This window comes from Budorcas taxicolor, chromosome 10 (genome assembly GCF_023091745.1).
Source record: "Budorcas taxicolor isolate Tak-1 chromosome 10, Takin1.1, whole genome shotgun sequence".
NCBI lineage: Eukaryota > Metazoa > Chordata > Mammalia > Artiodactyla > Bovidae > Budorcas > Budorcas taxicolor.
The window spans coordinates 36,349,616-36,363,549 of record NC_068919.1 but is presented as its reverse complement, the minus strand read 5'-3'; the positions used below and the strand labels follow the sequence as shown (position 1 = coordinate 36,363,549).

The 13,934-nt window shown below is 36.9% G+C and overlaps 1 protein-coding gene across 2 annotated transcripts in view; it reads right to left on the bottom strand.

Annotated features, from left to right (window-relative positions):
* The window catches only part of SNAP23 (synaptosome associated protein 23), a 40,347-nt gene that overhangs the window by 7,573 nt on the left and 18,840 nt on the right, over positions 1-13,934 (bottom strand). The window contains exons 2-6 of one of the 2 annotated variants that reach the window (XM_052646421.1): positions 8,049-8,152; positions 7,447-7,488; positions 6,996-7,044; positions 6,203-6,320; positions 2,056-2,088 (exon numbers count right to left, since the gene is read on the bottom strand). In XM_052646421.1, the coding sequence (XP_052502381.1) occupies positions 2,056-2,088; positions 6,203-6,320; positions 6,996-7,044; positions 7,447-7,488; positions 8,049-8,105 (299 nt within the window). In that variant the 5' untranslated portion in view covers positions 8,106-8,152. The remainder of the gene's footprint in view (positions 1-2,055; positions 2,089-6,202; positions 6,321-6,995; positions 7,045-7,446; positions 7,489-8,048; positions 8,153-13,934) is intronic. The other variant, XM_052646422.1, reaches the window with a different exon arrangement.

Genomic DNA, 13,934 nt, shown 5'->3' with positions numbered 1-13,934 from the left:
TTGAGATCTACAACCAGCTGAAAATAACTGGAATATAGCTATATAAAAAGATAATGGGGCCAGGGTTGTTTCTGGTCTACAGTAAGAAAGAAACTGTTCTGATTTGCAACAAAACTCTTCTGCATAACAAAATTAACAGCCCCTCCGGGAAAAAAATTAGATTTCATAATAAAATGCTTAAGCAAATTTGTGGTAGATTTTAATGTAAGTAAGAACTCCCATCTAGAAAGTTAGATTTACCTCAACTATCAGTTTTGAAGACTTTAATAATCTTTGTTGTGTTACTCACTCAGTTATGTCTGATTCTTTGCAACCTCATGGACTACTGTAGCCTGTCAGGCTCCTCTGTCCATGGAATTCTCCAGAATTCTCTAAGAATACTGGAGTGGGTTGCCATTTCCCTTTTCAGGGGATCTTCCTGACCCAGGAATCAAACCTAGGTCTCCTGCATTGCAGGCAGATTCTTTACTGTCTGAGCTACCAGGGAAGCCCAATTAATAATCTTTAAGTACCACATTTTTTTCAGATAAATATCACATTCAAAAAGGGCATGATTAAAATAAGAATTTGAAATATTCCCTAATTTAGGAAGATGCTATAAATCTGAACGCAATAACTTTAATAATTTCTTTTTTGAGCTTTGATTGTCAACATTAGTACTAACAAAAACAGCAAAAAGAAAGCACAATATTAGCTATAATTCTTTCATACCAAAGAGAAAAGAGATCAAACAAATATCAGTTGTGGGACTTCCCTGGTGGTCCAGTGGTTAAGAATCTGATTTGCAATGCAGAGGACATGGAATCCCACATGCCAACTACTGAAGCCCATGGAGCCTGCAAGACACAGGTAGAGACTCCATGTGCCACAATGAAAGATCTCACATGACTCAACAAAGACCCCATGTGCTGCAACTAAGACCCGATGCAGCCAAATAAATATTTTTTTAAAATACCAATTGTAACGATTACAAGGGTGTGCATGTGTGGGGAATGATCAGATTACAAGAAAAAAGAAAAAGAAGAGCAAGAAACAAAGGGTAGAAATCAAACAATTTTCTAACATTTAACTATGGTCTTCAAAGTTACCATAAAGATCCAAAATTAAGGTGTCAAATATTACAGTAAGCAGTAGGCTAACTAGAGGGTTAACTTCCATAAAAAGTTAAGATTGGTTAGCTCTGCATTAATTCAATATGAAACCAGAGCAAGCTAACATATGACATAAAAGGTATCATGGAACAGGTGAGAACATATAAAGAAGGCATACCTTTATTTTTTAAAAGGAGATACTAGATATGGTAACATTTTAAATTTATACCCCTCTTGTTCCAAATGGCATTTAAGATGACTTACTTTGGCAATTAATTCCCAATTTGGTAGTGACCTAAATCATGGGGAATCCAAAATCATTAGAAGCAATACTTTAACTGAGGAAATCTTGATTCTGGAGCCAGAAAATAGGAAAACCTAACACAAGATAGGAAGCTGAAATCAAAGTCCATGTATTTAGACTGAATCCTCTTACCTTTGATCAGAACTAGAATGCAGCAATTCTCTATAAAGATCAACCTATTTAAAACTTCTTAGGAAATTTTAGGGGTGTTTTTAGTTTTATCATCTTAAATTTTTTTTTAGCAAAAACTTGGTATCAGAACCATTAGTCAAAGGATGTTATTATAAATTAAGATCTTGTCAATCCAATCTTCTGGCAAACCGCACTCATCAAGAACAAATTCACTTTACATTACACAGCACTGCACAGCTTTTAGAGTCTCCACCATTCACAAAATCCATGCACATGCACAGAAAAGTCATCTGAAGCATCACCTTTAGACAGCAGGTTAACAGCCCAAACCGCCACAAGACTGCATCTTACAGTTCCCTTTGATGAGTTACTGAGCTCAGCTTCTGATGTTAAATCTTCATTTTTAGTAAGCAGATTAGAAAGGAAGAGATTAAGTGAGAGAATGAAATACAGGAAGTAGTGAATGCCATTCAAACAGAACAGAAGCAGGTTTAGAGTTTTCAAAACATAATGCATTTAAATTCCTGCCTGATTTCATAGAAACAACCAACATCTGAGAATCTAGATAAAAAGAAAAACAAGAAAACTATTTAAACCAGTGTATACTTCATTATTCCTAAGAATGTCTGAATAATGATATTCTGCCCTAAAATTATGAGAATTAACATGAAAACAAGGCAAAATATTCAACATTTTGTATCTCCAGTGAGTAGGATGAAGGAATCACTCATACGTTGACTAAAATACAGTAATTCAATATTTATTTTAACAAATCAGAGCTGAATCTTTATACCGTAATATGACTTAAGATTTAATAGTATAAAACCTGTAGTACCAACTTTCAACTTCTCTAGTAAGGTTGCCCAGAAATACCAACCTGTCTTGAAACTATGTGCCATTATGTTTGGCAATATAAGCACAGAATGCAAAGAGGCAAGTTAAGACAAAAGACTACTTTGTCTGACAATGGTTAAACTGGGACATTAGGCAGTTTACAATTCTGAGAAAGTGAAAAGTGAAAGTAAAGTCGCTCAGTCGTGTTCGACTCTTTGCAACCCCATGGACTGTAACCTATCAGGCTCCTCTGTCCATGGGATTTTCCAGGCAATAGCACTGGAGTGGATTGCCATTTCCTTTTCCAGCAGATCTTCCCAACCCAGGGATCGAACCCAGGTCTCCCGCATTGTAGACAGATGCTTTACCGTCTGAGCCACCAGGGAAGTCCCATTTTAAACCTGCCTCTTTTTAAACTCTTGTTAGTTAGGATTTTGACTTATCAGTTACTGACAAAGGGAATTTCCCAGTGGTCCAGGAGACTCAGCACTTTCACTGCTAGAAACCACAGTTCAATCCCTGCTCAGGGAACTAAGGTTCTGCAAGCCACAAGGTGAGGCCAAAACAAAAAAAAAACAAGTTATTGACAAACACGTAACATTTTTAATAAGGATCTGTGCTTTTTGCTTTTAGGATTCAAATAGCAGCAAGCTAAAAGAATGGCATTTATTCACAGTTTTAAAGTTTAATCCTGGTAGTCTGTTTTTAAATTCTAGTAGTCCTTTAAAAAGAATGAGCTAAAATTAAAATTTCCTTCTCTTATAATACAAGGTTCTGTTAAGGGAAGCTATTTCCACGTTTTATTAGAAAAAGATCTGTTGACATGGCTTCAATGAATACCAGTGAACAAAAGAAATCTCAAAGAACAAATCTACTGAAGACATTTTCTAGATAGCAATACATCTAACAATAGTAGCAACAAAAAGCTTCATTCTTTTCTTGCCAGTCAAGCAATGTAGCATCATACAGTTAAAAACTAGGGCTCCGCCTGGTTTTGAATCTCAGCTCTTCCACTTGCTAGCGTAGCATTCTGGTGCCTCTGTTTCCCCATATGTAAAATGGTGATAATGAGAGAAACTATCTCATATTAAGGTTACTGTGAGGATTACATTTCAAGTGTTCAGGACAGTAAGAACCTAAATTAATATATAGGATCGCAAATCTCATCCAAACCTCTGGATGAGAGACATCTTGAGCAGTACCACATAATCACATATATCAATATTTCTGCAGTGAAAGAGATTAACATTACATTAAGTGGGATAGATTATTAAACAGCTTCAGTTCAGGTTACATCTTGTAGCCTAATTAAAAACAAACCTTTGGCTTTCAGAAATTTTTAGATTCCTAAATGGCAGATAAGAGATTATGGACCTGAACTGTTATAACTAGTACCACAATTAGTACTAGCTTTATACAGAAAACTAAGATCCTGTCTCTGCCTTGAGAAGCTCATGTTATGGCTATTTATATGATAAGTCTAACTGAAATACAGATTAGCAGATAAGCTTAGAAAGATCATGCCCCTGGCAAGAGTGAAAGAGATACCATAGAGGGCAAGGTCTCAACAGTATAAAGGAGAAATGGGTGAAAGGAAGGCAATTAAAATCAGTCTTTAAATTGAAATTCTACTCTCTTCTCTTCAAGGAACAACTGTTCTGTTATAGAAGCCTGTTGATTCCATATGTTATGAAGAGCTTTCTTCTCCTGACCCATTAGGAAAGGGCTCTGCTGATGTTAGAGGCTGAGAATGGACTGCTTTAAGAACATACTCTACCTACTGTCCAAGAAAATCCTGCCCATGTGTGGCTGGGTACACAAAGAAAAATAAAAATACTACTTCTATAGCTCTATTTCCCACTTTCTATGATATCAGACCATCTCAGGATTTATTCAGAAATAATTTGCTCTAGGTTCTAGAGGGAACTTCCTCCTCTTTGCTTTTCTCTTAATACCTATCTCAAGGAAGTTCATGTACTATTTTTTCCCCCTGAACTCTTCCAAGAGCATACACAGAACATAGGAGAAAAGCATAAGTGAGTGTGAAAACCACAGTTAAGAGTTTAGATCAAAAAGCCTGTGTGTTTCTAACTTGTTTGCTTAATATGTTAAACCCTGATTTATAGGTGATTGCTATTAAAATATACCCTTTTGGAGAGTCAACCAAGGTCTAAACAGGTCAACAGACTTGTCTTTCTTAGTTTCTTATGCCCAAACACTAAAGCTGACCAATAAATAATTTAACTATATTTGCTCAGATAGAAATAGCACAGAGAATATTGTCACATGGAAACACTTAACTGAAAGTATGACAAAACAAAAGCTCCTCCATTCCTAATTCCTTTAGAGGAGTAAAAAATGCTGAGTCTGTAAACCTTTGTATCTTGGTCTTGCTTTATCACAGTGGCTGAGACAACTGGATAGTTACAAAGCTCTTTTAAAAGTGAATATGCTCAGCAGAACAGATAGTCATTTAATCTCCAGACAATGTCATTTTGGCCAAAGGCGAAGTTCAAAGTTGAGGGATGACTTCTCATCTTTGTCTGAATACACATATTATTTGTCAACACATGGAGGTTGTTTTATTCAAGATTAAAGACAGAATTGAAATATTAATAATAAAGTTGCTAAAATGAATGAATTCTTTTTTTGTCAAGTATTATCTCATACACTATACACAAATATTTGAAGACTTCTCATTTCCTAGTTTACTAGAGGCTTCAAATCCTCAGCCTTCTTTGATGTTTCTTTCTTCACATTTGACACACAATCAGTTGGCTTCCCTGGTGGCTTACCTGGTAAAGTGTCTGCCTGCAATGCAGGAGACCCGGGTTCGATCCCACCCACTCCAGTACTCTTGCCTGGAAAATTCCATGGACAGAGGAACTTGGTAGGCTACAGTCCATGGGGCCATAAAGAGTTGGACATGACTGAGAGACTTGACTTGACTTTCTTTCTTTCAGTTGACTTAAAGAGAATCCGACTTATACTCTTCTCTCTAATCTTAATGATAAGGTTACAGCTCACAGGCCTAGTTTACAAAACGTGCCTAACTGGTCTCCTGGTGTGCAGTTATATCCTCCACTCCAATCAATCAACCCCCTACGCTGGCATTCAAGTTCCTTTACTGCCTACTTATGTCTTATTTTTCACTTCTTCTCAATGTGAATCATGTAGTACAGTTGAGTCAGGCTCCTCTGTAGTCTTTATTTACATGAAATCTTCCACAGGAAATGTCTTCCCACTTTTGCCAGGCCCATCCAGAGCTTTCTAATCATTCAGAGCCCGACTCAAGTCCACTCTCTCCTATAAGATGAACTCCAAACTAACTTTTAGTAGTTCTGTACCCTTGGCCTCCACTGATATCATAGATCTAGCACTAGATTTCTACAGCTCCTACTTTCTGCTATTCTGTCTCATTTATCCAACCACATGCTAAGTCCTTTGACGCCAAGATCCAAGTCCTTTATTTCCTTGGCCATCCCTCATGTGCCTACCACAGAATATATGTTTTATTAATTCTCCTTATTTGAAAGGAAAACACACTAATTTCATCCTGCTATGTATTATCCAGATGGATATTTCCCAACCTTTTCATGTATTATTTAAAATGTAATTGGGACTTGACTGAAAGATTGATCAAATTTAAGTGACGGTTTTCAGTGAGTGTGCCCATTTACATAAAAAGTTTGATATGCCTGAAGGAGAAAGAGATTAAGTTGATCTAACCAAGTTCTTTATTTAGGCCCTGGAACACTTCCTGGGGGCTGAGAGGGGGGGTTCTGAGGGTGATACTCTCATTTTAGATTTATTTGAAAAAGATTTTGATTTATCAACTCACCTACTACATGGGCATACACAAAGGCCACAGCACTTGTTGAGTTCTGTTAAAGTCTTCTCTGCTTCTCTCATGTCTTTGTTTATTTGGTCCATGCCTTCTTCTATGCGTTTTAGTTGTTCTAAGAATAAGTTGTGGAAGTTAAATTTTATGTTACATTCATGCTGCCAATCAGAAAGTGCTATTATTAGTATAACGGAAGAGCAAACTTTAACCTCGAATCCACAAACAATTCATCACAGTGACTATATCAGGGCCAGATGGTATTATATGCTGTCCAGAATTTAAAAGTCTTTCACATACTGATCCTAGGGTATCTGGCCTCTGAATGTGGAAAGATTTGTTCTAAAGAAATTTGTATAACAGGAGCATGTGAGGATTGGTGTAGGCCTCACTAGACCAGATTCCTAGCATTTCTATTACTGAATAGGCTCAAAACCTAAAGACTGTCCTAAGATGAATAAAAACTAGACCAGATTGCTCAGGGCCAAATCAAATGCAAAGTTTCCAATTCCACAAGGATGTAACTTGATTTCTGAAAATTATGAAAGAATATCATAATGTCCAGGACACAAATGACCAGTGCACACAATAAGCCCTGCTACCTAATAAAGAAATACTTGGTGGACAATGGGATATTGTGACTCTCACCCTAAAGAGGCAACAAAACATGATATAAATTAAATCAGAAGAAAAGAAGCAAAATATCACTTTTATCTTAAACTGTGGCTAATTTGAAAAGGCTTTTTGGCATTCTAAATCAAATCAAGAGTTCCTGCCAATGACTGCAACTCACCCCCTTGTTCATCCAGCATAGTGATAGTCTTGATTCCTGCATCCTGCGACTAAAAGAAGGGGAAAAAAGCTGATAGCACAACCAAACCAAACCAACAGAAACAAAAAGTACAAGGTCTGAAAAACAGCAAGGAAGAAACATTAGAAACTTAAGTTCTCAGAGGATTAGAAAAAAACTAACCTCCCCAAACCAACACACCTTAACATATTAACCCCCCCACCCCGGCCAAATAATTAAGTCACAAACTCATGGTGAATTGTTTTCCCTGTTATATTCCAATACTATCAATTAGAAAAGCCAGAAAGGCCCATTAGTGCATGGTTTGACAATTTCAACAATTGCCGATTTCAAATAATAAAGCTTATTGATACAATATTAATTCCAGTCTGTGCTATCAGAATTCCTTCTATACAGTTTCTATACTTAACTTGATGATTAAACACTTTCTTACCTCAATGGCTAAACCCAGGATTCTCCTTGTACTTTCCAGAGACTAGGAAAAAAAAAAGAGTTTTAGCATTCTAAAATATGTAGCACACCCCCGCCCTCCAAATCTGATCACAGGCCATATTCATGATGCTACTTTATTTTTAAAGATTGCTAGCACATCCATTCCTCCCTTCTTTAAGACAAAAAATAAAGTTTACTAATTTAATTTTCATTATTTTATTTCTACCAGATGCTTAAGAGAAAATTTGAAAGAGTATAGTTAATGGGATTTATAAAAATGTAATGTAGCAGAAATCCAGGGATATCACACAGATAGTAGAAAATTTTGTTAAACAACCAGAATTCTTCTTATCTATCTTTGTTCTAAATTACTATTCAGTAATGACTATTTAAAAAAAAATCAAACAGATTGTTTGCACTTATTTAGTTTTCTGATGAGCTGACAAAGTAAGAAACTAGCAGTAATGGCACTCAAGGGCAAATGCATTCTTTGATATAAACAGACTAGGGAGAGGCCAAAATGGTCTTCTAAGAAGGTCCTCTCATGCTTCCACTGTGAAAATTGAAAGAGAATTAATGACCTATGCCAAGTAAAACTTTTACCTCATCAGTAACCTGGTTAGCCTTCAGCTGAATTTCTTCTGCTGACAGATTATCCATGGTCAATTTAAATTCTTGATAGGTGCAGAAACTGAAATGTGGATATTCTGTAAGAATAAGAACACAAAAACAAGCTTATTTGAGCAAAGAATGTGGAATTTAGGATACTTATCTGGAAAACACAATAAAATAAACCTAACTTTATCTATCTATCTACATCTTACAGGTGAAGAAATTAAGACTGAGAGATGGTAAACAAATGTTAGCTAGTACTAGAGCTGAATCTAAAACTCAGGTTTCAGGACTTTCAGGGAAGCATTATTTCTAATAGGAAAGTGGTCCCTCTACTTTGAGAAGGAAGGCATTATTAAAACACAAGCTTCAAGAAGCTATTAAATATCAGAGAAATGCAAATCAAGACCACAATGAGGTACCATTTCACACCAGTCAGAACGGCTGCGATCCAAAAGTGCACAAGCAATAAATGCTGGAGAGGGTGTGGAGAAAAGGGAACCCTCTTACACTGTTGGTGGGAATGCAAACTAGTACAGCCACTATGGAGAACAGTGTGGAGATTCCTTAAAAAACTACAAATAGAACTGCCTTATGACCCAGCAATCCCACTGCTGGGCATACACACTGAGGAAACCAGAACTGAAAGAGACACGTGTACTCCAATGTTCATCGCAGCACTGTTTATAATAGCCAGGACATGGAAGCAACCTAGATGTCCATCAGCAGATGAATGGATAAGAAAGCTGTGGTACATATACACTATAGAGTATTACTCAGCCATTAAAAAGAAAACATTTGAATCAGTTCTAATGAGGTGGATGAAACTGGAGCCAATTATACAGAGTGAAGTAAGCCAGAAAGAAAAACACCAATACAGTATACTAATACATATATATGGAATTTAGAAAGATGGTAATGATAACCCTATATGCGAGACAGCAAAAGAGACACAGATGTAAAGAACAGACTTTTGGACTCTGTGGGAGAGGGAGAGGGTGGGATGATTTGGGAGAATGGCATTGAAACATGTATGCTATCATGTAAGAAACGAATTGCTAGTCTAGGTTCGATACAGGATACAGGATGCTTGACGCTGGTGCACTGGGATGACCCAGAGAGATGACAGGGGGAGGGTGGTGGGAGGGGGGGTCAGGGTTGGGAACTCATGTACACCTGTGGTGGATTCATGTCAATGTATGGCAAAACCAATATAGTAAAGTAAAAAAATAAAATCTAAATTAAAAAAATCAATTAAAAAAATAATAACATGGATATACTGTATAGCACAGGGAATTATAACCATTATCTTGTAACAACTTTCCATTGAGTACAATCTGTAAAAGTACTGACTCACTATGCTGTATACCTGGAACTAATATTGTTAATCAATTATATTTTATGACAAATACAAAAAATAAAAGCCAAGAACAGAAAAAAAAAAGAAGCTATTAAAATGGATTCCTGGTTGTAGAATGTTCTTTGTACATTGCTTGAATATGGAAAAGCAATAAGGTGAAGAAGTCCAAGCCAGGTAGTATTCCGTTAGTAAAGTAATAATATTCAAAGTCATATGCCTACAGAACAGAAGGACCATCCTAAAGACCATGTGCTGGTCTTCCAGCTTTTCATCAGAGAAAATGAAATACTTTCATTATTAACAAGAAAATGATAATGCTGATACAAAGAGCTCAGAAAAGAACTAGTTTTTATTAATAGTAGACTCTCCCTTTCCAATTACTATATGGTTTGTTATTTTAGTGAAGTCCCTAAGACTTAGTAACTTAACTTAGTAACTCATAGTAACTCAGGAAGTGATCTCATAGACATCCAAATTGAAACATAAAACTTTTAACAGGTGAAGATTCCAAGAGTCCTGCCTTCTAATTATTAACAGTGATACACTGTGTATAGTATTCCTCTTTGAGTCCTCACCTGTAATAATAAGCACTGTGTGACTTATCTAGGTTGTGTTCTTTTTATTACTTTTGGTAGCTTTGTAGTGAAATGTTGAAAACCAATTATATAAAAGCCTTTTGTCAACGACACATAAAAGTGTGGTTCACATTCTGGATTTATCATCAGGGGACATCTGGCAATATCTGGAGAATTTTTTGATTGTCAAGAGTTGGGGGGTAGGGAGGAGCAGTGTTACTGGAATCTAGTTGGTAGAAGTCAAGGATGTTTGCTAAACATCCTATAATGCTCCTTGGCACAGACCTCCTACAACAAAGAATTGTCTGGCCCCAAATGTCAAAGTGCTGAGGTTGAGAAATCCTGCCGCGCAGTACACTCATTGACGAACAGAGAGGCTTGTTAACTGGGAATATATTAGACTGAACTCTTGGAAAGGACTTTGGTATGTCTTTGTACCTCTAACACCTAACAGGATCTGACAGTTGGTACTCCAGTAAATGTGTGCTGAATGAACAAATAAGTAGAAAAACAAGATGTACCCTCAAAAGTGTTTAAGTGGATCTTAGAAACAAAGCGACATATAATAGTAGCATAAAGCCTTCAAATAAACAACAGAACCACAAATCAAAAACTGCCATAACATGCGTATGATCTAGAATAGCCTGCTGGTCACATATTGATCTTTTTAGTCACATTCATAGCTAACCAACACTTTTATTAGAACCATCTTAAAAAAAGTCATAATATCCCATTCCCAGGAAAGGAATTACATTTAGAGTTTTGTTTATAATTCTACTGTCCTTTCTAACCACTTCAGGATTTAATTTAGATTTTGAGCCTTGATTAAAGACATTAATGCTCATAAAATTATTGCTATTAAAATTATTAAACTGCCAAAGTTGCAAATTTAACCTCACATCTTATGTGCCATAGTACGACTTGTGGCCCTAGCAAAAGGTTCATATACTAAGGTACAGAATCAAGATATAGGGGCTTCCCAGATGGCTCAGTGGTAAACAATCTGCCTGCTAATGCAGGAGACATGGGTTAGATCCCTGATCCATGAAGATCCCACATGCCAAGAAGCAACTAAGCCTATGCGTCACAGCTTTCGAGCCTGTGCTCTAGAGTCCAGGAGCCGCCACTACTAAAGCCCCTGCGCCCTAGAGCCTGTGTTCCGCAACAGGAGAAATTACTGCAATGGAAAGTCCACATACCACGCATGGCAACCTAGCGAGCAGCCCCCCGCTTGTCACAACTAGAGAAGAGTCTGCAAGCAACAGTGACCCAGCACAGCCAAAAAATAAAAATAAATACAAAATTTAAAGAAAGATATAAAGGTGTTTCTTAAATTAAGAACTGATCATTCATTAGATATAAGTATAAACAGAACCACATGCTTTATTACTTTGCTCACTGTTCATGAAACTTTAGCTTTAATCACATATGTTCATGTTACACACAATTTCAAAGGAAGCTACTTTGTACCCTCTCATCTTTTTTGTACATTTTTCCTTTCTAGAATACCCCCATCTGCCTTCCCAGGCAGCCTCGTGCTTCCCCATTACTTCCTAGAGCCCCTACAAGCTATCTTTATAGCCTGTCCTTCCTAGGCAGGATGCTCCAAAGTTATCTGTCCCTGTCATATAAAACTCCTAAATGCCCCACAATGCAGAAAGTGATAAGAAAAACAGTACACACTAATCAATTAGTACCTGGAAATGATATCCCTATTAGATTTTCCCATGTAGTATCCTATGGGTAGAAAAATATTTGGGGAGTAAGGAAGCTCAGATCTCTCCAATTGCGTAATTTTTAATTCCACTCCTAGAGGTGACTCTTGCTAATTACAAGTCAGTATTTGTTACTCTCCTAGTAAATATGAGCAAAACTCCATGTAGGTTCAAACAGAGGCTTGAATGCAAAACTGACCTCTGTCAAATTTGAAGATTCCATTGTCTTGCCTTTAATTATCAAAAAGGCAGATTGAAAAAAAAAAAAGGCAAACATAGCTGGGAAGCAGATGCGAAGAGTCACTGCTGGCACAACAATGGTGTCATCTTGTAGGACACACCCTTTAACTGAACTCAAAGTGCTGACTAGTACTCTTTGGTTCCTCCCTGAGCAGATGACACACAAGAAACAGACTTCTGTGAAGTTCTCACATGTTTGGCATGCTGGTATCAGGACAGAGCTGCCTAAGACTGCTCTAATCTGGAGTTTTGAGGGTGTTGAGCACATGATTTATAGTAAACGGGAGTGAGAAAGACAAAGCAGAATTGTTAAGGGGAAGGCCCAAGAGAGACAAAGAATACTACTCCCCAGGCTTTTTTAGCCTTTACTAAACTGCTCAGAAGTGTCAGGCAGGGTGCGAGCTAGAATGCGCTATACAGCTTTACTCATATTTATTATCTCCAGAAGTTTTTCTCATGGAATTAGGAAAGGCTATCCAGAAGGTTAAGGAGAATTAGAGAAGAGGGAGGGGAAGGAAAATGAAACATCACTTGACACAAAGATCCCATTAAACTTACTTTTCTTAGGTATAAGCTAATAGGTTAAATATCTGTGCCCTTTTCCCAATGTTCCTGGGATCTTACGCTGTTTGTGTGCCTTTGATATGAAAATGTAAGCTTTTTCATGGTGCTTTTACACCCTATTTTCCTTATTATGGTTCATTTGGGTTTACTAGTATACTCCTAATTTACCTTTCTTAACTTCTTTTCTATTATAAAACCTTGGGGGAGAGGGAAGGAAGAAATGCTCACAGATCATGTACTATGTGTCTGTACTCATCTAAGTTATTCTTATATGTTCATATTCATATTATCTCTGTTATACTATTTTATAGGTAGGGAAACTAAGGCTGAGTTTACATAATTTGCCTAAGGTGACTGAGTCAATAAAGACCAGATTGATTATTCAAGGCCGAATCAACTCTGAAATCAAGGTTAGTTCATGGTCTAGTAAACAGTCTTACTGCTGAATGCACAGTCCCTTAATAAGATATGAGAACTGTTGAATATAAGAATATAAGCTAAGCACTCTACCTGATGACTCATTTCAAAATTTCAGATACTTTCTATAGTAATACCATGAAATCTTCCAGACTCAAAGATGGTTAAACGGAAGGAAGAACTAGAAAGACCAGAGTAATCATGGTTTTCAGCTGTTTTATAATAATTTTGAACCTAAAAAATATCTATACTAATTTAGAAAAAGAAAATACTACTACTGGGAAGAAGGAATACAAAGAACAAAGGACTTAGAACTTAACAGGAGATCTAGGTCTTCATTGATAAAAATGGAGAGACAGGAAGTAATGAAGAAATAGCACCTTAAATCGATTCCTGACAAGACCAATATAAGAATGATTTTATAAGGTATTAACTCAGTTTATACCAGAAAGCAAGGAGTTTGCATTAAGATATTCTACCAAGTCAGTTTCCTACTTTACTCCTTCTCTTAAAGTTAATCACAATGTAAATTTCTCTATGAGTTATACAGTCATTACTGTACTCTTAACAGTTTGATAAAATTTGCAATTCTCTTTGGCGTATTTTGATTAAACTTTCATGGTAACCAATGTATTTACAAGTAGAAACTTCCGTTCAGAGCATGTTAGCATAGTGGTGAGTAGCAGGAGCTCCAGCAGCCAATTTCTGATCCCAAAATATATTTGCTGTGTGACCTTGGGCAAGCTACCTGTCCCCACTAAAGCTCAGTTTTGGCATTTATAAGATAGGTAACAGATCTATCAGACCTATCGAACAGATGTAAGGCTTTTTTGGTAAAGATTAAAGGAAATGATCCAGGGACTTCCCTGGTGCTCCAGTGGTTAAGCTTCCACCTTGCAATGTAGGAGACATGGGTTTGATCCCTGTTTGGGGAACTAAAATCCCACATGACAAGGAGCAACTACTGAGTCCAAGCACTCTGGAGCCCATCGGCCATAATTAGAGA